This window comes from Tetrao urogallus, assembly GCF_951394365.1.
Source record: "Tetrao urogallus genome assembly, chromosome: 9".
Lineage (NCBI taxonomy): Eukaryota > Metazoa > Chordata > Aves > Galliformes > Phasianidae > Tetrao > Tetrao urogallus.
This window is the reverse complement of record NC_136822.1, coordinates 13,856,465-13,878,802: the sequence shown is the minus strand read 5'-3', so window position 1 is coordinate 13,878,802 and position 22,338 is coordinate 13,856,465. Positions and strand designations below refer to the sequence as shown.

The window sequence follows — 22,338 nt, the reverse complement described above, 5'->3', positions numbered from 1 at the left end:
CACCTTTCCTTTTGTACACCCTCTTCTCCCTTGTGTTTCAAGTTGGGCTGCCACGAGGAGTGCAAAAGGGGCTGTGAACGGATACGTTAACAACTATGACTCCTTCTCCACCCTTAGTAGCAGCTGAAAAACAGATCAAAGCTCAGAAGCAGTTGTGTTCTTGCAACACTTTGTGGCATCTGTAAGGTATTCTCTTCATTTGAGATCCAGAGATGAACACTTTATTAGATTTCTTCTCTTTTTCTTTTGGTATAATGCCGAGGAGCAATCTGTTTGAATACCTTGATAGCTTCTGGTGATCAAGCCAACAAGATGAATCCATATAAACACTGCTAGGAAGTACAAATGTGGCTGCTGATCATGCACAGCCCTCCGTGATGCTCACATGGCAGCTGTGAACTGGAAACGAGAGAGTGATGAAACTGTAAAGAAAAGCTTCATTTGATTATAAGCATATTTTGGCTGAGGATTTTATGATTTTGGACCAGACTTCAAAATTTTGGATGAGAGTCTAAGGGCATTTTGACACCTATGGAGATCTGTACTAGCAGCTGAGCCATGTGTATCATGTGGCATCGGTGCAAAGAGGACCAGCATGTCCTCTGTGTGCTCAGTCTACCATTCGGATGTTATAAAGAAGGCCGGGAAAACTCTTACATCGAAAATGCACTGGATATGCTATATAGGGTATGCATAGTGCATCTGCCACAGTCTCTGGACGCTCATCAATCCAGCTGGAGCTCTATCAGAATGCCAAGCATCTGCAGGTCCCAAATGAAAGGCTAGATTTCTCTTTTTCACCTATTGATATTATTAATTATATTATTAATATTGATATTGAGACTGAAAAAAATAGTATGTTGGGGGAACCTGCCCGTACGTTTTTGCTAGCAAAGCAGCTTGTCGAAATGCAGAATTTGAAGTCAGAAGCTGTTAGATGTGTCTGTGCACATAAGGAAACCCCATAAAATGCCTGGTCGTGTTTTTAGGTATCTAGAGGCCCAGGTTTCAAAGCAGGGTATTTGATGTTTCCATGGCGCTTTCCTCTCCAAACTGTCCCTGCAGATACCCAGGGTCAGCCTGGATGGGGCTCTGAGTACCTGGTGGAGCTGTAGGAGTCCCTGTTCACTGCAGGGAATTGGACCAGATGGCCTTTCAGGATCCTGTACAACTCAAACGATTCTGTGATAAATCCCTTTGGTGCGAGACTGAGCTTGAGTGACAGTGCACTTAATGTAGGGAAAAGGTGTCTGTGCTTGTAACAGTCGTGTCAAAATTACCTCCTTATTGAGAATCATCTCAACTAACTTGTGCTGTCTAAATATTCAGTGACTTGTCTTGGCTGTTTGTATGCTTCTTTTACAATCAGTGAAGTAGATTCTCCCCCAGTGGATGATTCATCTGTTCTGTTTTGGGCTTCAGTATTAGAAAGGGATAAATGACCCTGTGGAGATGGGTCAAAGCCACACCTGGAAGATTTCAGTTGGTCCTGGGCTTGCGGTCCCGCAGTGCTATGGACCATGCAGATGAATGGCTAATTTGGAGAGATGCTGCGCAGGCACTGCTAGCTGGCAGCCTCCTGGGATCGCTGTATCCTGCGTTCAGCCCGCCTGTAGCTGCCAGGTTTCTGCCTTTTGAGGAAGGGGGGTTGTCTCTCATGGAGTAAATTGTGGCTGAAATGCTTGAAAAAGGCAGCCTTAGCTTAGAGCACTGGTTCTCAACTTGTGCTCGCAAACCCTGGGGGTCCGTGGATCACTCCTAAGGGAGCTAAGAAGAATTCTGTGAAAGGTAACTTTAAAAAAACCTGTGTTTATTGTCAGTAGATTAACTCTCTGTGTGAAGGAGCTCGTCCCTCCTGAAAGACATTTGGGGGCTGCAGAGCATAAAGGTTGAAAACCACTGAGCTGGAGTAATGTATCTTTATAAGTGATAATTTGACAGCTAAAGAGCTAGAGCTATTCAACTGTACCTTTATGAAAAGTGCCTGGAGAATTGAATAGAATGTGATAAACTTTGTGTAGGCATTTTGGAACGGATCTGTGAAACTGAGTAACTGAAGGGACTATAGAAAATACTAATACACAAAATAAAGGGAGAGTCCTTTTCATAAGGCTTCCAGCTGATCATACAGAGTCATGCTCCTAATGTAGACTGCAGTTACTTTGTTCTCTTTAAGATTTAACCCTGACAAATGGTATAGAATTAAAGACTAATTGTGGTAGAACAATGTTTCATTTCTAGTACCTGTTTAATAACTTTTTTGTTGTATATATATCCTGAATGAGATTTAAGATCTATTTAAATAATTTCCACGGAATGAAGATTCATACAGATAATCTGAACTTTAGGTTTCTCCACCAAGGCAGCTTTGAATTCAGATCTCCAACTTTGACAGCCAGGTCCCTTGAAAAGCTTGAGTTTGTGATAGTGGCGCAGACTTTCTCATACGGTGGTTGGTACGAGAAAGTCCTGCAAGTTGTTTATAAACTGTCACTGCATTCACGTAGATGGGGCAAGAGTCACCAAGCAAAGTGATTCCCCTCACAGTTACGCATGGTAACTTTATTTAGGAGAAGCGTTATCGGGGGTTTTTCCTCCCGCATTCATTGAGTTCTACTTGATTTTGTCAGTTAGTGTTAGTTCACCTTTATTTGAACTGCTGGGTAATTCATTTGTAGAAGAGGCAGTGCATTTAGGTACTTCCATCTGTATTTAAACAAGGCTCTTGTGCTTTCCCCATTTAAAAAAAAAAAAAAAAAAAAAAAAAAAGATTTTGTAGTATAATACTTGTGGTAGTTGAGGTTCTGAATTTAACTCCTTCCTACTCTGGTTTCTCTTAGCAACTCTGCCTGATCAGCACCTGGGGTTTCTAGTTTGCTCTCTTTGCAAATATGAATTTGCAAGAATGGGCTGATGGTAAGTGGCGTGGTTCTAATTTGCACTTGCGAAGTGTGTCAGACAGTTTCACCTAATGCACGGCGAGCAGAGGAAAGCCTGTCTTCCTTTGAGAACAGTCCTTAGAGGATGTCAGGGAGCGTGTTTGGCTGTGTGTTAGTCATTTGCAAATGCAGCGCAGCTTTGAAATGAGCTGTCCAGGAGCTGCTGAAGGAAGGGATGCCTGAACTCCTGTGAATCCTCTCTTCCTGCTTTTCCTTCATGCTTTTTCTCCTTGCTTTTATGCCTCTGAACTGTCACTTCGATGTGCTTTCGGATGAGTCTACTTTGTTGCACTAGTAGTTGTTCTGTGGACTCGTTTGGATGAAATGTTTGTGACAGTCATTGCTGGGACTGTACCCAGTGACATAGGTAGTCCTTTCCAGCTTTCTGTTCATTACTCCCTCTCCATCTACCAGGTATCCTTATAGCCTCATCAGTCTCTCCTATCCTGGCACCTAACAGACAACTGTTGAAATCGCTCTTCCTTGTGGGGTCTGAGTGCCATTTTCTCATTCTTCTGCACGTGCCTTGTCCATAGCTCATGTGCATTTGTAGTGTCTTAATCAATTTACAATCTAGAAGTGTAAGCATAGGATGATATTTGAGTCCATACAGAAGGCTGGACTGTGGCCACCCTTGTCTCCCAGGCAAAAGAGCAGAGGTTTATGGTGATACCTCACCTGTGCCCTTATTCAAGACTTACAGCCAATGTTACTCTTTGTGTCCCCCTAGATCATTAGTGTTCCAGAGGTGTTGAATTCTACACCACGTTAACTAGCATTGCACCCTCCTCCTCCCCCTCAAGCCAGGCTTTCATTACAAACTTGCCCAGCACCCTCAGAGGAATTCAGAATGAGTCAGTCATGGTGCCTCTGGGGACTCCTACTGATGCAAACTTCCTCCTCCTCAAGGCTGACTGCGGTTTGAATGCCACAATGCAGCCGGTGCTTTTGAGCTCCAACCTTTGCCATGATGTTGTTGGCAGTGCTGGGTCTCTGGCCCAAGGACCACCTTGGTGCCTTCTATCATTTGGGCTCCTGTGCAAGATGGGAGACTCAGCACATCTTGTTGGTGTGGGGTGTGAAAGTTGCTCAGATCCCCTCAGAGTACTGTTCTATAGGCATCAAAGGTTATTTTGGAGGAAGGGGTTATCACTCCTAAGGTGTGTTCCAGTTCTGTCAGGAGAATGACACCAACATTTTATCTGGATGCTAACAATGCAAGAATGAAATCCACCAGTTCTTGGTGGAACAGACTTCTATAGTGAGAGTTTTACTGGGAATCTGTCATAATCTGCTTTCAGAGTCTGCATTCAGAAACATAAGATGTGATAAACAGAGCTGAATTATGTTTTGTTTTGGGCTTTCCTGTTCCCCACTGATGTGCCCTTGTCATTAAAACATTATCTACCTTCTCCCTGTTCACACTGGAGGAAAAAAAAAAAAAAAAGCTTTTCTGGTGGTAATTACACTGTGCTGCTTTGTGGACCTTTCATCCCATTACAGTAAGTGGACAAACTACTGTCATTTACAAGAATGAACTAGGTGAGGAAATGGGAAAGTTTCTAGCACTCCTGGACTAAATGCCAAGCTGACATGAGGGAATAATTGCTTCGAGAAGTAAATTTTCTTGCTAGCACTGAGCACTGGTGCAGTTGTGCTCTGAAGAGGTAGAGTGATGCCAGCTCCACACCAGGTGTTTCAGGAACAGAAGAATTGGGCAATACTAATGAAGGGTTACAGACCCTTAACTTGCCTTTGCCCTTGCAGTTAAGCCTAGATACACTTCAGCTCTTCATTCTTCTCAGTTTCAAAATCTCTTCTATCTTCTATTGCCTTGTCATGGATCTGTTTGTGAAGTCAGGGTTTGACTACATTAAGATTTTTTTTCTCTAGCAGAACTATGCTGCCTGTTTTTCCCCACCTCTGCATGCATACCTTTTACATCTCTAAAGCAAGCTTGATGCTCTTATTTGCCTGTTGTTTTCTTCATTCTTTGTGGGAGGTTTGCCCTGAAGGTGTGATTGCAGGAGTAAGTTCTTCACCAGCGCATCAGCAAAAACATCTTAGCACCTGTCACCAGGGAAGAGCTACCAGTTGTGTAGTAGAACTTCCTTATTACTTGATAGGCATTTTTGTGGGCTGTGGAGGAGAAGCTGAGTGGTTTGCTCTCATCTCCCTTCACATGTGGTGGCTGCCACCTGGGTGGTGATTTGCTAACCTGGGAGGCTCAGTCTGTTGGGTGTTTGAAGGTCCTCTCCAGCCACTGGCCTGAGCTGGTTTGGCAGCAATTTCTTGCCGCCACCTGCTGACCAGGCAGAGGATTTCTCTGATGCCCCTGCTGAGCCCCCACCACTCAGTTCCCTGCCTAGCAGGTCCAGCAAGAGGGAGATGAGACAGAGCTTGCAGAGTGTCTGCATAGAGCAAGAATACCTTGGGACAGATACAGGAACTGATCATTTAAGGAAAAGAGATGTGTGCTTTAATTTGAGCACTGCCATGAGCATGAGATGAGCTCGTCTGATTTAGGGCTCCCTTGAACTTGCAGGTTACTGAGAGGATTGGGTGAGATTGAGTCCACTGCAGAAAGCTTACATAAGATATAACCATCATGCTAAGTGCAACAGCAAAGGAATTCCGTCAGACTGTTCATGTTGCTTTTAATTCTTAAGTGTATGGGAAGAGATGGAACTCTAGGACCCTTTTAAGGACACAACAAAATAAAGAGAGGCCAGATATTTTACCAAATCCCGAAGTCTAGGAGTAGAATTTTGTTCTTCTTTGATTTAGTGAAAAGATTTAATGATGATCTTCAGAAACCATTTCATATTGTTAACTCTTAAACAAAGCTGTATTTTCATACCAGTATTTTTGGATATGGGGCTGAACAATAAAGTTGAGTGAGAAAAACAAGTACGTTAGACAGGAAGACGTAAGATACTTATTAGGATGGTGTTGCTGTGCTACATCTTCACTTAGTTGCCAAGTCCCAAGATGTGGCAGCGCTTGCTGTGAGGCCTGGATGCTGGTGCAGGGTTACACAGGATCAGATTTCTGAAGCCCTTGGGAATCTCAACCTGCTTTCTGCCCTTCCATGTGCCACGTGTAACATTTTGCTGGGGTCACTTGAGACTTTCAGGGCTTGAGAGCAGTGCCAGGGACACTTCTGTGTTACACTTCTCTCCAAGCAGAGGTTTCAGGCCATCCTGTTTTGCTGTCCTATGCTGTCAGAAGCAGCACTGTATCAGCGGCTGTACACTCTGGAGAATTGCATGTCTCCATAGAGACTTAAATCGCATTTTTCTTCTTCTTGAGTGCTCTCATTTCCACACAAACGCGTATTTAGCCATGCTAAATATTCTCCTGCAAATCTCCTTTTTCCTCCTACATTTATTGCTTTTGAGTTTGTTTGTTCTGAGGTGCAGGAAGAAACCCCAAGGAGAGACGCCGCGCTGGCTGGCAGTTCTGCTCGACTGCAGCAGCGCTGTCCCTGTTCTGTCAGAGCAGGAAAAGGTTGTTATTACCATTTTATAATGCATAGTTTAAGGTGCGTTCCTGCTTCCCTAAGCAGTTTGAGTTGCTGTGCAGATGTTACTGTAAGACCCTGTTCCCTCTTAACCCTTCTTCTTTAGACTTAAAGCTGAATGAACCATCCTGCTGATGCTGCGGCTCTTTGTTCACTCTTAGGGCTCCGGGACCTCCAGCTCTGCTGCCACCACTCCGTCTGTGTCCACCCCTGTCACCGGCCACAAGCGGATGATCATTCCCAACCAACCTCCCCTCACCGCCACCAAGAAGTCCACTGCCAAAGGGCCTGGCCAGCCGGCACCCATCCCAGTCACGCCCATTGGCACCCTGAAGCCTCAACCGGTTCCGGCCTCTTACACCACAGCCTCCACACCCAGCCGCCCGACCTTCAACGTCCAGGTGAGGACGGCGCAGCCCAGCCCTCACTACCAGCCGCCCGGCCCGCAGCCCACGCACTATGGCAGCCTGGGGCCCGGCCAGCCCTATGCAGCCCCACCGGCCCGCCCGCCCGGTGCCCAGCAGTATGGCTCACCACAGCACCGTGGGCCCGACTACGGTTATGCCCCACCGCCTGCCCGTCCTTCAGAGCCCAGCTATGGCTATGCACCTCAGCAAAGCCGCTACCAGGACCCGTATTACGGCGGATATGGAGGGAGGAATGGCTCTGAAGCACCCTACGTGCCACAGAGCACCTGGAAGGTTGAGCCAGCGTATCCTAGCGGTAACACCGTGGGCCAGGCTCCTTCTGGGCTGTACCAGCCTCCTGGCACAAAGAAGACCTACATCACGGACCCAGTGCTGGCCCCGCAGCCGCTGCAGCAAAAGGTAGGAGATGTCAGCGCTCGTTGGTCACCCTTACACAGAGAGATTGGTGCGGTGCTGGCACAGGCTGTCCGGGGAAGCTGTGGATGCCCCATCCCTGGAGGTGCTCAAGGCTAGGCTGGATGGGACCATGGGCAGCCTGAGCTGGTTCTTGATCTAGCAGTTGGCGACTCTGCCCACAGCATGGAGTTGAAACTTGATGATCTTTGAGGTTTCTTCCAACCCTAGCCATTCTGTGGTTCCTGGGGGCAGTGCAAGAGCCTTCTTCAAAGGCAACACGTGGGATTAGATGGCACTGCGTGGATCCCAAGCAGCTACAGCTTTTTTTCCAGTAGGGTCAGGGCTGAGGGCACGTGAGCAGCGGGGTCACTGCGACTCATGTCTTCTGCCCCATGTCTCCATGCCTACATCGGGAGGCTGGCCAAGGTTTTCAGACCTTGCTGGTTGGCTCTTTCACTGCTTGCTGGGGAAATCAGTGGGATGATAGGTGCGTAAGCCACACCTTTGTTTGACAAAGGGAAGCAAATGGAGAAGAATACAGAAAGTAGCCTCCCTCCATGTGGCTTTCAGAAACGGGGAGCTCTCCTGTGGCTTGGAAATAAGCTTTTGGGGGCTTACAACTTACGTCAGCCTCAGAGGGCAAGGCAGCAGTGTTGGTGTTATTGCAGGAGCTCACCCTGTGGGGTGGGAGCAGCTCCATCCCTGCAACATGCCCTCACACGATATAATCGTCAGCAGTATGTCTGTGTGCGCTTGGGTCTTTCCTTCAGGGCTCTCCCAGGATCAAATGGGAGTCAACGTTTCCTCTGAGTGCTCATGGGCATCTTTGGCTCACTGGAGAATTTGTTCATCTTATGTAGATAGGAGATACACAAGGCACTGTTTTTGGTTGTGGTTCAGAGCAATTCCGGAGGTTGACCTCTTGTGCGTCACTGTTTAAAAATCACTTATCACTGAAAAACCACATGGAAATGAGTTCTTACACAGTGCTGTGGGTGCTCTGATTTCCCTCTCAGGTGGCAGCAAGGCAAGTGGCATCCAATCACTTCTATGTGTGTTTGGGCCTTATAAACCAAAGAAGATACCAACCAAAGTTAAATTGCTTGGCTTCTCTGCCCAGATGTCAGCATGGGCCGGCCCATGTCACTTTGGGTGGCCACCTCAAATGTGGCTCTGGGGGCTTGTAGGGCCTCAGCTTTGTGTGATCCTTCTGTATGACGGGGTTTGGCTGCACCTGAGGGCCAAGACACCAAGCCCATGTGGGGAGGTGGTGAACGCAGTGCTGGCCAGGGCAGGATAATAAATGAAAACTCCTTGAAATTCTGTCTATGAGTTTTTCCCCTTTCCTTACCAAGTAGCGAGGAGAAAAGCAATAAAGTCAACTCTGCAGGTGCCTGGTACAGAGCTTAGATTGAAAACTAGTGAGAGGTATGAAATTTGTACGTAGCCTTAACTGGTGTAAATTGGTGTGCTTCCAGTGGAGTCACTGGAGAAATGCTGAGCTATAGCAGATACGTATTTAGACTTGTGTAGATACAAATAGGCTTATACATATAAAAAATTAAAAACTTTAGTTCAGTCGGCATCTCTATGGAAACGCAAATCATCTTGAACCACAAACAGCACAAGTCTCATTTGCATTACAAAGCTGGAGGGACAATTTAATTTAGTTCAAGTTTGGGGTTTCATGTACACATAGATAGATATATATTTACATACATGTTTGTGTGCACGTGACATTTGCAAATACACATATAAAATTGTAAGTGCGTATCTCTATAAAAATAACTGAAGTATTTCTGCAAAACAGACTATGATCGGCTTGGTGATAAATTTCTCCAGAACTTAGTTCTCTTCTAACCTGCTGAAATCAGCATTACTGCCTGTTTCACCTTTGAACTTACAATGGTTCTCTAATATGGTGGTGCAAATTTCTTGATTGCTGCTTTGTAAAATGCACAGTTTAATTGGTAAAGAATTGAAGATCTTGCAGTCTGGTAGGACATGCTCAGCAGTAAAGCAGTGTGGACTTTGCCAGTGAAGCTGTATTGTCCAGTTTTACTGAGTGTTCTTCTCTTCCTTTGCAGTCTCATTCATAAAATCAACTTTTGGACTTACTTAAAAGGAAGAAAAAATGGAAGGCTTTGTTAGTTCTGATAGGGAGAATAATTGCTATAAATCTACTTGTTGGCTACAGCACAATAGAAATCGGAATCGGTTTTCTACATGAAAATATGTTGTGTTCTGCCTTTTCAGGGTTGGTTTGAGGTCTCTCAGTTAAGGGGAATGAACTGAGAAGCCAGAATGATTTAAAAAGCAGGTGTTATTGTTTAAAATACAAGAGTACCTTTTAGATATTTTTCCTCTTGCAATGGAGTCATCTTAAAATACTGAATTGTTTCCAAATGTATTCAGAAAAATGCATTCTTAATTTTGAACACATTTTGTGCAGAAAATATTAAAGAAATCTTAACAAATCCATCTCAGATTAGAAATTCATGAGCCTTAATTCTAACATCAATCATGAACCTGTCACTGAGTAGGATTTTTTTCATTCAATTCATTTAGGATTTGTAATGATCAAAAAACACCTTGATTTATATTTTGCATTCTGTGTAGAAAAAGATCAACAATACTGTGGCTCTGTGCTGTCTACTGTGCACTAATTATGTTGATGTCCCTGCTGGTCCCAAATAAATCTGGACTGGTATGGGAACAGCAAATAATCTCTGTGGGTTCTTAAGGCCCACTGAGAATAATGTGCTTTAGTCACAGACGTCTCTGGTGGGTTCTGTCCTTGGGCCACTTTTGGGAGTGAGAGTTGTGCATGTGAAACCTCTCTGCATTTAGTTCTTTGTTGCACTGCACTTAGCATTAATGCCCAAGTTCTATTTAGGAAATGAACAAGTGAAGTGCATGTCCTCATTCAAACCTTCATACACTTTGAAGGCATTCCTGGCCAGAAATCTCAGTAGATTTCTTGGTTGCTGATAGTGATCTCTGAACGGTACGAGAGTTGTTACAAAACCATCACAGAAACTTGTGATACAGTGGGCTGGTTTCATGCTGTTTGCAGTGGTACTGTGTCCTTCCAGATTGAAGTGTGAAGGCTCTTTCTTAACTTCTCAGCTGGCAGAAGTCAGCAAGCAGTAGACCAGAGTGACTCATTAGGTATAATGATTTTTGGCACAAAGATGTCCACAGCTGGGGATAAAAATGGCAAAGCCATGGATAGAGGATTTTTGCAGGTTTGCCTAGTGGCCAAAACAGTTGAAGAAGCTCCTGCCATTAACCAGTGCATCTGGCCAAATCACCAAATACCCTTCATATCTTCCAATAACTCTAGGTCCTTTCACTGGTTTTGGTTATCATAGAATTGTTAAGATTGGAAAAGACCTCTAAGATCATTTAGTCCAACTGTCCACATACCATCACTATTTCCCATTAAACCGCATCCCTCAGTGCCACATCTCCACAGTTCTTGGACGGTGACTCCACTGCCTCCCTGGGCAGCCTGAGCCCAATGCCCATCCACTCTTCTGGGAAGAAGCTTTTCCCATTACCCAACTTGAATGTTATGCTGGAGTGTTTCTGAGATACTACTGCATATCTTTGTGGACCAGGAGAAAGCACTCTATGGGTGCTGAATTCATTAGCATCCACTGCAGCTTGCATTCTAGCTCATTCATGCGAGTCTATGAAGGCTCAGCCCCTTGTAACCCTACCCTTTGCTATTTTTGTCTAATAACATCTCAGACAGAGTGATTGGCTTTGGTGGGTATTTTTGTACTTGAAAGTGCTTTTTTCTGCATTCAGACTTTGATATTTATGATTTTAATGGGAAATGGAAAAATTCTCAATGTTTGGTGGACCTCCCTGGTGTATTTCCTGGTGTATTTGAGGAGTGGCCACTGCAGACATCCAGGAGGTCTGACCTTCTTAGATCTTGGATCCCATGAATTCTCATTCCTATTTCTGAATCTACTAATTGTCCTGAGGAACCATGTTCCCTCCCAAAGGGACTAATGCACTAGTAGTGCATGAGGAGCAGGACAGCTGCTTCAAATGGCCTTTCAGCCCTGTGCAGGATTTTCAGTGAGCACTATGGAAATTAAAAGGAGAAACTATGGTGGGGGGGGGGGGGGGGGGGGAGGTAAGGCTAATGAGGCAGCTTACAGTTTTGGCATGGCTTAGGTGATGGTGGTCACCTGTGATTAGCAGACCTTGACCACCTCATCCTTTCCGTGCTGCTGGAGGTGGTGTTTCTTTGCTGCCTACTGCAACCAGCATTAACAGGTCTCATGAAACTTGCAATACCCAAAAGAGGGCTGTGACGGCTCGCTGTTTTCTCATTTTACACAGCTTTTGTCAGTTTTTCCACTGATTTAATACCTGTGATGGAGACATTTGCTTGGAAGTTTCATCTTTGCCTCAGAAACATCTGCTCAACAGTGTCCTTTGCTATGACTGATGCACTCCTCTTGCACTGGTTTAATAATTTTTGCGTCTGCCATCACTCACATAAAGTAATACCTCCAGCTCTTGTGTTTGAACTGAGACTAATGCTCTTGCTGTTTGCTGTTAATCTAGTGGCTAGGAATTTTTTGTTCTCTGCAGATGAGTAAATGCTATCTGCCAGATATCCTCCTGCTGTCACAGGATATAGCCTTTCTTAGCTTAGCTTTTTGCTTGTGCACAAAGGCAGGCGGCTTAGTGTTTGCCATCTCCCTCCCCCCAAGTATCTTCTCCCTCAAAATCTCATCTCTGCGCCCAAGGCAATGGCTTTCCACTGGATAGGATTCAGGGGGACAGTGTGAAATGATGGTTCAAGCTGGTTTTCTGTCAATGCAAGCCAGTAATTGCCCATAGTTTTACAATGTTAAAACAAAACCATATCAAATTAAAAAGTTATTTAAAATGTTGCAGTCTGGTACTGAATACATTAAAAAAAGACAGAATGATAATGTAAAGTGAAATAAAAGGTGAAATTCCAAAATTCAGGATTGAATTTGCGATTTCAATGTGACATTTTAAATTTCCCAGATGAATATGCAGTTCTACCCTGAGAATAGCAACAAATGTCAAAATGTTGACATTCTTCATAAAACAGTATTTCTGAGTTCTAACCAGCACTAGCTGTATATCAGCTGCTGACTCTGTCATTGCTTCTGGGTGGCTTAAATTAAATGTTGTGTTGCTTCTGTTCAAATGAGGAGGAGGGGAAGAAGACGGTGTCTCACACTGAGAGAAGCAGATCAGAGTTGGGACTTGTTGGCACTCTGTGGCATTGAGAACAGTGTTTTTCACTCAAAGATAATACAAATCTCTGCACCAGAATCTTTGTGAGTTTCTTCAGAATATTCGGGTTGGGAAGAGTTGCGAAGAGATGATTTTGTAATGGCTTGCTCATCTTTACTACAGGAATCTAGCACAGTCTCTCTTACAGCCTAAACTTTTGAAAGAACCCAATTCTCACTTAAAAAAAAAAAAAAAAAGCTTACCATTCTTGTTTCAGAACTTCACAGTTGGTTCTTTATATTGGTATTATTTAAACACTTCTTTTATTAGCAAAACTAGCTGATGATACGACTTCATCCGATTTGTCTCTTGGGAATTACAGAGAAACTCAGAATCGCCAAACAGTTACCTTGAAGTTAAAGATAACAGGAATCCAGTAGTTATGGGAGTAAGTCAGGTCAGCATACACTGAGAAACCAACTTAAATTTACAGCTGTCTTTTTTTTTTTTTTTTTTTTTTTTTTTTTTTTTTTTTGCAGGTTTTTGAGTTTTAGCCTTTGTTCAGCCACATTGGGTTTGTAATAAAGGAGGAATAATTGAGAAAGAGGCTTTTGACATAATACGTGGATGTTCTTTCTTGCTCCTTCTTAAAATAAGCTGAGGACAATGCCTCCATATATGATAAGGAGCAGGGGCAGCCTTGAAGTTAATTACGGGCTCTGTTCCTGTGCTGTTTAACTCTTGATAGCCAAGTGTCTGCATTGACAGATGCTGTCAGGTTGTATCACAGTCTAACGGGTAAGGATATTTTATCTGTGGCCATAAAATATAGTCAGCAGATACTTACCTATGGGTGAGAAGAAACATCTGTTGAGGAGGCTGTCTGGTTTCTGGGCAGCAGTAATTGCTAGAGCCCTGGGGCCATCTGAGCTCTGGTCTCTGGTGGGCAGCATGCTCTGCAGCTGATGAGGCAAGGACAGTTGGGCTTGCTTTCAGTTTACAGCTTTCAATTCTAAAAGCAGAACCCATGAAAGTGAGTGCAGTTTAATTAATTCACAGGCATACTCTGGCTGTTGTGTGTGATGGTGCTGCTGATTATTGGAGGAGCTGATTTTTGGTGTTTTAAAGTGTGTTCGTGTCCAACTGCATTGCAATTCTTCCAAAGCCAGAATGCTGAAATGCATGGTGACGTTCTCCTATCAAATAATTTCTGTTATTGCCAAGTTGATTGCTAGGACATGAATGAGCAAGAAAATTTGCCCAAGTTTAGGCACTAAATCAGTAAGAGAGCTGGGGAGAAGAAGTAGACAGGGAGCATCTCGGTGTCTCTGGGAAGCTTCTCTGCTTGAGGCAAGAAGAGCCCTGCCTGCTTTATTGGTGTGAAACTGAGGACTAATGACCTGACAGTGTTGCTGGTTCCTGACAAGGAACTACTCTGTTCATAGTGTTGCTTTGGCTAATGGAGTATTTTTGGTTATGTCATTTGGAACGGATTGGTCCATGCCGATGTCATTTTCCTACTGAGCTCTGCAAAACGTATTTGTGGTCTTAATCCAGTTCTTAATGGAATGTGCACACATATCATAGCAATGGTCTGTTACAAGGCATCAACTTTGTGTAGGGAGCTGTGCGCAGTTGAAAAGGTGATTCACTTTTCCATTGGTAGGTGTGGTTGTGGGCAACCACAACCTTGAGCCAAATACCTCTGTGAGCTGATCATGGTGCCTAGTGGGAAGTGCAAGCCGTGTGGGTTCCCACTTAAAATAAATTCTTGGTTATAAAGAGTAGAAAGTAGTCTATTTTGGGTGCTGATTTGGTATTTCTTCCTCCAGGAGTAGTAGGAAATCATTGATAATATATGTTTACATTTATTGATCATAAATGTTCTGATATTAAACTTGCTTAGGCACCCACATAACAGACTTCCTGTTAAGATTTACCTCTGTATAACTGTAACGAAATGCAGTATATTAAGTGGAATAGCAGCCTCTGGAGGGAAAAAAAAGTTTCCTATCACCAGCTGAAAGGACTCCTGCACGGAAAGCAGAATTTGCAGTTGTACTGACAGCTTTGTTCTTAAATGAAAGTAATAGTGAATTATGAAGTTGTAAAATTGTTTTCACAATAATATTTTGCTTTTATAACTCATACTATTTCACTTAGTAGCTGCCTGGCTCCAGTGCAAGTTACATAACATGATGTTATGAATATGATGCCTCAACTTTTTGTCTAGGGAATTAATTTAAGGGCTCTAAACTTTCCAATCACATTTTTTCCTTTGTTCCAAAAAGTGTATTCTCTCTGCTTGGGGGAAAAAAAAAGCCATCAGGCAAACTCTTTCTTGTAGTAGAATAGTACTCATATTGCTCTTTATCCGTGCTAGTAGACTTTGTTTTACATGGAACCTCAAAATAGTGCAGAGTGCAATGTGCTGTCTGAAGTCAGCTATGTGAAACAAATTAGAAGAGCGGATCTGCTGTGTGTTAGCTGATCAATCTAGCATTAGCAGGATTTTCCACTGTGTGTTTTAGCACCAGCACAGACAGATGAATTATTATCATCAGTATCATTCATCCCCGCCAGTTAAAGTTCTTTTCTAAACAAATAAAATTTCCTCAAATGAATCGGCAGTAACTTAAACTGACGTATTAGGATTACTTGAGTCATCAGTAAAATGGAACCACACCTGGGCTCTAATAGAGCAGATGAGATAAAATCGCATTCATCCCATTAATTCCTAGTTAGTGTATTTTAGAACACCTGAAGGATGTTTCCTTTCAGGGGTTTCCTCCAGCTTTGTGAGAACTGCTCACTCATTAAGTGAATCACCTCCTTTTCTGTTGTTGCTCTGAGAGCTTGAAGTGAAAACTCACGACTTTTTCAGAGGAAAAACTGCATAAATGACCAGGGAAGCTCCTGCTGTGTGTTTGCCACTGACAGATTCCATCTAGGCTGTCACCGGGAAGCCTGAGGGGTTATTTTCCAGTCTTAGACTACAGAAGAAGCCTCTTATGAGTTAGTACCCAGCGACATCTGTACTCTTGCAAAGCCAAGTTACATGAGAACTTTGCGAGCTCCAGGTCTTGGGTGACTCCTGTGGTTCTCTGTCTGAAGATCTGCATCAGAGTGGTGCTTGCACTGCCTTCTTCAGCCTGTGTTAGAAGGCTCTTCTGTTCCCTTTGCACCATCAAAGCCCATTCTCTCTCCTGTTAAGCAACGCTTGTGACCTCTTTTCCCTTAGGCTGCATCCCAAGAAAATCTTTAGAAACACATCAGTTCTTTCACTGCCTCATTTGAACACTTCAGATGAAACTTTCTCCTGAACTCATTTCCTTAACTGCACTTACCCTGCTCTAGATTTTTCACAACTTTTACGTTTCCACATCGTTTCCCTAAGAGTGTCCATCCCCCAAGGCTTGAGGGGCTTCAAATGGGGGCTTTGCCACTATTGAATTTCCAGATGAGTGAGCAAGTGGTGGGTGAAACCATCCTGTCGATTTTAAGAGTAGAGAAACTGCGCAGTTATGCTGCATGCAAACGTGACCCTGCAGGTAACAGAGGGTGTTGGAAATGAATGTTTGGGGTTGTATCTGTGTCAGATAGCTCACCAATAATATCTCCACATCGAGTTTTCAAATCTGAATTCAGCTTCCCACCTTTCTTTTCTCTTTCACCACCAGACCACCTTCTGATGAATAAGTACAGCACAGCAATTAAAACCACATGTAATTAAAAGAAGTTCAGTGTTCAGGCACGAAGATAAGAAAGGTAAAGGGATAAAGACAACTGGAAGCTCAGTTCTGTGTGACCTGCTTTTGAGTAAACAGCACTATATTCCACAGTCAATTATCCAAAAAGTACAGTGTGTTCTGCTGCCAAAAAAAGGTTGTCAGATAGAAGTGGTTACTCAAAAGGACACATGCACTGGAGTGAACATTAGTCTATTGTACTCAGTATAATATTATACCAACAGGGCTGTTTTGTCGCTGGCTTTTTTTTGTTTTGTTTTAATTTTTGACCACAGACAAGATTATGCAGCTTTTCAATATTATTTCATAAACATCTAATTGCAGGCTTCAGTGAGAGGTGCAGGCATTGCTAGGGAAATCAAATAAGGTATGCTCTGTGCAGCCCAATAATAAGGCTTCCAATACAAAAGTGGAAAAACAAGTCATTAGTTACAACCATCGAACGGAAGAGGTCTAATGGGAGCCACAGGATAAACATTCCATTTTATTATGTCTTCGTTATATGTTTTGCAAGTCTCCGTGGTTATAAATTAAAATTGCTTCTTGCAGCAGTGGCTGTAAAAAGTTCAAAATCTGTGAACGCACCTATTATTTTTATTTATATCACAACGGGCTGCTACAGCAAAATTAACTTTTTCCTCTGTTTTTTGTTAGTTAAAAGATGAGAAATGCATACAAATGACTATCTGAAGGCAGCACTCAAAAGTGCCACTTTTTTGTAAATCAAGATGGTATCAATTTAAAATGAGTGAGAAAAGGTGGGGGAGAACCAGACATCCCAGATAAATGAACTTCTTTGGCATTACACAAGCAGGTAGTATCTGTTGTTTGTTTATAAATGTAAATGAATGCTAGTGGAGAAGTCCAGAGCACGTACAGACAGATGAGAGGAGGGTTAAACTTGAGAGCATGAGTGACAGAGGGGAAAGCTTTCCAGTGCTCCTCTGCAGTTGTGTTAGCAGTCTTGAAGCCCCTGATTACCAGCTGAAATTGGTGACAGGACAGGGTTTTCCCGTGCCTTCTGCTGCCTTCCGAGCAGACAGATGTACTGCTGTCTAAGGGAATGCGTCCAACCTCTGAATCTCCACTTGGTGCTCTTTTCTTAACCTTCCAGCAAAACAATTAATTTGTTTTTTAATTCAGTTTTTGGAACTGTCTGCCTCAAGGTAATAGGCTGAGATTTGTAGAGTGGAAGTTTGTGGTCTTTGGAAACATCTGTTTCTCCTTTCAAAAGGGATACGAAGGATATGCAGCCATATAAACCCTCATCAACCCTTCTGCTTCCATTTAGGAGCTAATCATTAACATTGGGACTGCAGAGGCTTCTCCTGAGGACAGGCTCTCCCATACCTGCACAGGAGATCGGTGGCTTTCACCTTGAAAACCCTCAGTGCCAGCAAATTACTTCAGAGCTGTAGTTCCCAGTCTATGAGAGCCTGTTGTCAGAAGCTTAAATTCATTATGCGGAGGCCTGCACTTGCAAAGGGAAGAAAAAAATGGTATGCAAATGAAGAGGAAGAGAACTATTGCTCTAGGGACTTTCTTACTCTGTAACATTAGCATTCCCCATGTGCCAGTGAGGAGGCAAGCCAAGGTGGTCTGGCCAGGGTTGGGAATTCCTGCTGTGGAGGTGGATGAGGTTCATGAGCACCCTTCTTCATGGGACAGGGCAAGAAGTGTCTCCAGGCGGGGACCTCAGCTCCTCACTGGGATGGATCAGATCAAAGCGAAAAAGGATGTGTGTTTCTGAGTCTGCATGGTCCTTCTGCTGCTGCTCCCTGGTTATCACCATTATCATTTTGCTAGTGTTGCTTAATAATTGTTCTAAATATGAGATAATGTCAGGAAATAACGCCATGGGACCTAATTGTTTTTCTATCATCTGGTAATTAAAAAAAAAGTGTGCTTAGTGCCGAGGGACCTGTTTTAGAGTAGAAACCTGAATTTTTCTCTACAAGCTGAGTTCCTGCAAACTTTGCCTCCCACTGTGCTGACAATTTCTGAGAAATTATTTTATTTCCCATTTTAGATGTCGGACAGTGACTCAGTGTGCCCTGGAAATACTATCATTCTAGCAATTTTCTCATGTGGTGGCTCAGCTTAATGTCAGAGAAATGGGTAGTTATGAGTCCAGACACTAGAACGTCGGGCTTAGGTTCTAAAAATACATGTTTGGTTAACTTTTAGTTGTCAACAACTTTTCTACTGTCACACATGCTAGGAAATTGAATAAGTGGCCTAACGCAATCCCAGGCACATTCTGTGGTCAGTAGAGGTACCTACAGAAAGTTAAATGTGTAGGGAATGCAGATAAGTGATGGTGCCACTTGTTTTGTGCATTTGCTGTATGGAAGTGGAATAGTAAACAGTTTGTTAAGAAGAGCAAGTGAGCAATTGTGGGTCTGGATAGACCTCGCTAGTGTGTCTGAATTCTCAAATGTCTCATTTCTGGCTTTAGGCAAGGCAGTTCAATATTTTTGCCTCTTAGTTTCCTGTGTAAAACAGGTATAATGTTTGCCTCCTGTATCACAGTGGGGGTTTTGAGACTCAATTGTCTGCAAAGTAGTTTTAAAGTCTATAAATGCAAAATGTTATTCTTGTTTTCTTTGTGAAAGGCAATTGGAATCATGTGCATAGCCTCTCACAGCAGGCGGAGTGGTTATTTGCAGTGAAGGATATTTTTGCACCTTTGTATGGAAACTAGGAAAAGATTTCTCAAAACTGTGGCTATTCATCATTAAAAACAGTTAAAATTTATCATTTATGTAGGTTTTTTTTATACTTTCAGAGCCCTCTTATGAATCTTAACTAAATTTTTCACAAAGCCTCTGAAAGGCATAAGGCTGTATCCCGATTTTTATAGTCACTTCCCCATACTTACAGAGGGAAAGTAGCTGTGCCAGGCTCACATGGGCAGTGGCCACGTGGTTTTCTCCTCCACTGGTCTGTGTCCCAATGCAGTGTCACAGGGACAGCGAGGTACCTGTGCTGGGAAGATAAAACGGTCATCTCAGAGATTGAGAATGATTTAATTAACCAAGCCATAGAGTTTTAAGGATGAATTAGCTCTTGGACCGTGTGATATATACATGCTAGCCTAGAGGAACAGCATTCTGACCTTGTCTGAGAATGAAGACTGTGGTGAAGAGACAGTATCATGGCCTAAGTGCCAGTTTTGTTTTGTTGTCAGGCAGGAGGAAAGGCCAGTGAAATCAGGCACTGCTGCCGGCCTCCTGGGCTTCTCTGTTACTGACACATCCATGTGTTTAATGCAAACTAGGTACAAGGAATGTGGGAAGCGAGGAGGAAGATAAATGTTGTTGCCCTGGTGTTCAGGATTGTTCAGCCACTCTTATATGGCTCATCTGACGTTTGGTGGCTGTGTTGTGCCCCACTCTGTTTTAGAAGGCTGTAAAATAAACACATTTATGAGAAAGAGCTGTTTTGCAGCCGAAATCGAGCTATCTCTGTTCATGTGAGTGTGAAGTCTGGAGCCACAAATCTTATGGGGAACAACTGAGGGAGCTGCGATTGTTTAGTCTGGGGAAGAGGTGGCTCAGGAGAGACTTCGTCACTCTGTTCTTAAAAAGAGGTTGTGGCGAAGTGGGAGTTAGCCTCTGCTCTCAGGCAACAGTGATAGGACAAGAGGTGATGGCCTCAAGTTGTGCCAGAGGAGGTTCAGGGTGCATAGAAGGAGTGATAATACGCTGGCGCAGGCTGCACAGGGAGGCTGTGGAATCGCCATCACTGGTGGTGTTTAAGGAAGAAGGTAGATGTAGTACTTAGGGGCATGGTTAGTGGGTAATGGTGGTGTTAGGTGGACGGTCGAACTAGATGATTTTAGAGGTCTTTTCCAACCTTCATGATCCTATGATTATTTCCAGCTTTTGGAAATTTGAGACAAGAAGCCAGAAAGAGAAACATACAAAGATGAAAAAAAGATGCCTTAGTAGATACAACGTGATATATGCAAAACCCATATACATTGCATGCATGGGTGAGTTTGATCTATCCTAAGAAGGCACTTGGAAACGCAATGTAGTTTACCGTTTTGTGACGCATATATTGGGCCAGAGCAATGTCAGCATAGTTGTATTAACTTTGAAGCAACTGTGTTGATTTAATGAAGCCGGGAGTACGGACCAGAGGTTCTATCATCTGAGGTGCTCAGACAACAACTAGGAGGTTGAGTAAATCACAGTGTAGCCTTTTTACTTGGTGGCTCCCTGCCTTTCCAGAAGATGTAACACATTGCATCTATTTCTGGTGTTACAGTGACTTTATGCTTACCTTCAGGGGAATCTATACCTTATTCATACTGGTACGTGGGAGCTTTTGGACTTTTGTATGCTTAACACTTCTTGGTAAGTTCTTTTATGGGAATGGACAAAACGTTGGCTACAGTAGAAATTCTGAGCAAACTGAATTTTACTTTCTGTATAGCAAAGAAGAGAAGGCTCTGGGATGACCTGATAGCGGCCTCTCATTACCTAGATTGGGGCTATAAGAAAGAAGGAGACTGACTCTTTAGTGGGGCCTGTTGTGATAGGACAAGGAGAAATAGTTTCAAACTAAAAGAGAAGAGATTTAGATTGGATATAAGGAGGAAGTCTTTCACAGTAAGGGCAATAATGTGCTGGCACAGGTTGTCCAGATGGATGCCCCAGCCTTGGAGACACCCAAGGTCAGGCTGGATGGGGCCCTGAGCGCCTGATGGAGCTGTAGGTGTCCATGTTTGTTGCAGGGAATTGAACCAGATGGCCTTTAAGGGTCTCTTCCAACTCAAATGGTTCTGTGATTCCATTAACTGCCTGACATGCTTTGAGCCTGGGTTTTCATGCGAGGTTTCAAACACCCACATGCATTCCTGCATATTTAGGCACATACTGGCTAGGTAATGCACTTGTAGAGCTCTGTCCCTGTTCTCAAAGTTGGCTGTTCACCTGTGATTTCTGCTCTTCAGGGAGTTCACGGTACTGTAAAGTTGAGGACTTCAGTATTCAGCCTTCAGCTGAACATGGGCGAAAAGAAATGTTCATCCAAACTGTAATTTAGTGCAAATGGCTTAATGTCAGTCTTTGGTGCACTGAACAAAGAATTCACCAGTACAGTTAAGTTAGACTGCTTGAATCTTATATTCCCTTCCCTCTCCCTTGGAGTTACCACAGATGAGCTGTTCCACTCTGGTCTTCATCTATCTGCACTCGTTCTTTCTTCATTGTGACTGGTGGGGTTGCAGGGAAGAAGGCTTCTGTCTGCAAGCAGTGAAGGACTGGGAGTGAGAATGCTTCTATAGAATAGCTGACAGATGGGGGAATCAAACAATGCTTGTGTTAATTAACATGCCCAGGTCCAGAGACTGAGTTGTGTTGAAGCGGGGAAGTGAAGCCCGGGGTTTTGACGTGCAGTCATCTGTGCTTCCTCTTAAAAGGAGAAGTCTTGAAGGCACTTGTCAGGTCTGGGTGTGGTTGTGTGGGGCCATCCGAACTGACAGCTCCAAGTTTCAGTGAGTCTTTTGGTTTTCCTTTGTGTCCCTGGTGTGCTAGATGGTCAGAGGCTCTGTGGGAAAGAGCATATCAGGGTGTTATCCTGGGAGCTTCAGGGTGCTGAGGCTGGGCAAGAAGCTGCACTCACAATGTCTTTCATGTGATGCCACAGAATGACAGTTGCCTCTGACTGGGATGTGCAGGTATGGGGCAATAAGCAAAGCAAACACTGTGTCTGCGCATGTGTTTGCATGCCAGAGCATATTGGCCTTGTCAATTCATTTCAGAACACAAGGAGAAGGACATTGGAGGTCACCAGCATTCTCTAGCAAAAGATACTGTTTATTAGGATGCAGCAATTTCTGTACAGTCGTAACCCAATGACTAGGGATGCCTGGCAGCTGAGCATGCCCCATGTTGCTACTGTGGACAGCACTGTAAGAGCCAGTCTACAGAAAGGCTTTGCGTGTAGCTCAAGGCACAGTCAACCGTGGTGCAGTTGCTCCCTGTTCTCCGTCTCTTGCCGCCAGCACCACACACACATGCACGTTGTTCATAAATGTACCTGTCCACTCCTCC

General features: G+C 43.7%; 1 protein-coding gene across 4 annotated transcripts in view; it reads left to right on the top strand.

Moving 5' to 3' along the window:
* The window catches only part of LPP (LIM domain containing preferred translocation partner in lipoma), a gene marked incomplete at both ends in the record, with an annotated part of 195,997 nt that overhangs the window by 75,683 nt on the left and 97,976 nt on the right, over nucleotides 1-22,338 (top strand). For 2 of the 4 annotated variants that reach the window (XM_079539517.1, XM_079539515.1), the window contains one exon: nucleotides 6,624-7,289. In XM_079539517.1, the coding sequence (XP_079395643.1) occupies nucleotides 6,624-7,289 (666 nt within the window). The remainder of the gene's footprint in view (nucleotides 1-6,623; nucleotides 7,290-22,338) is intronic. The other 2 variants (XM_079539518.1, XM_079539516.1) reach the window with 2 other exon arrangements.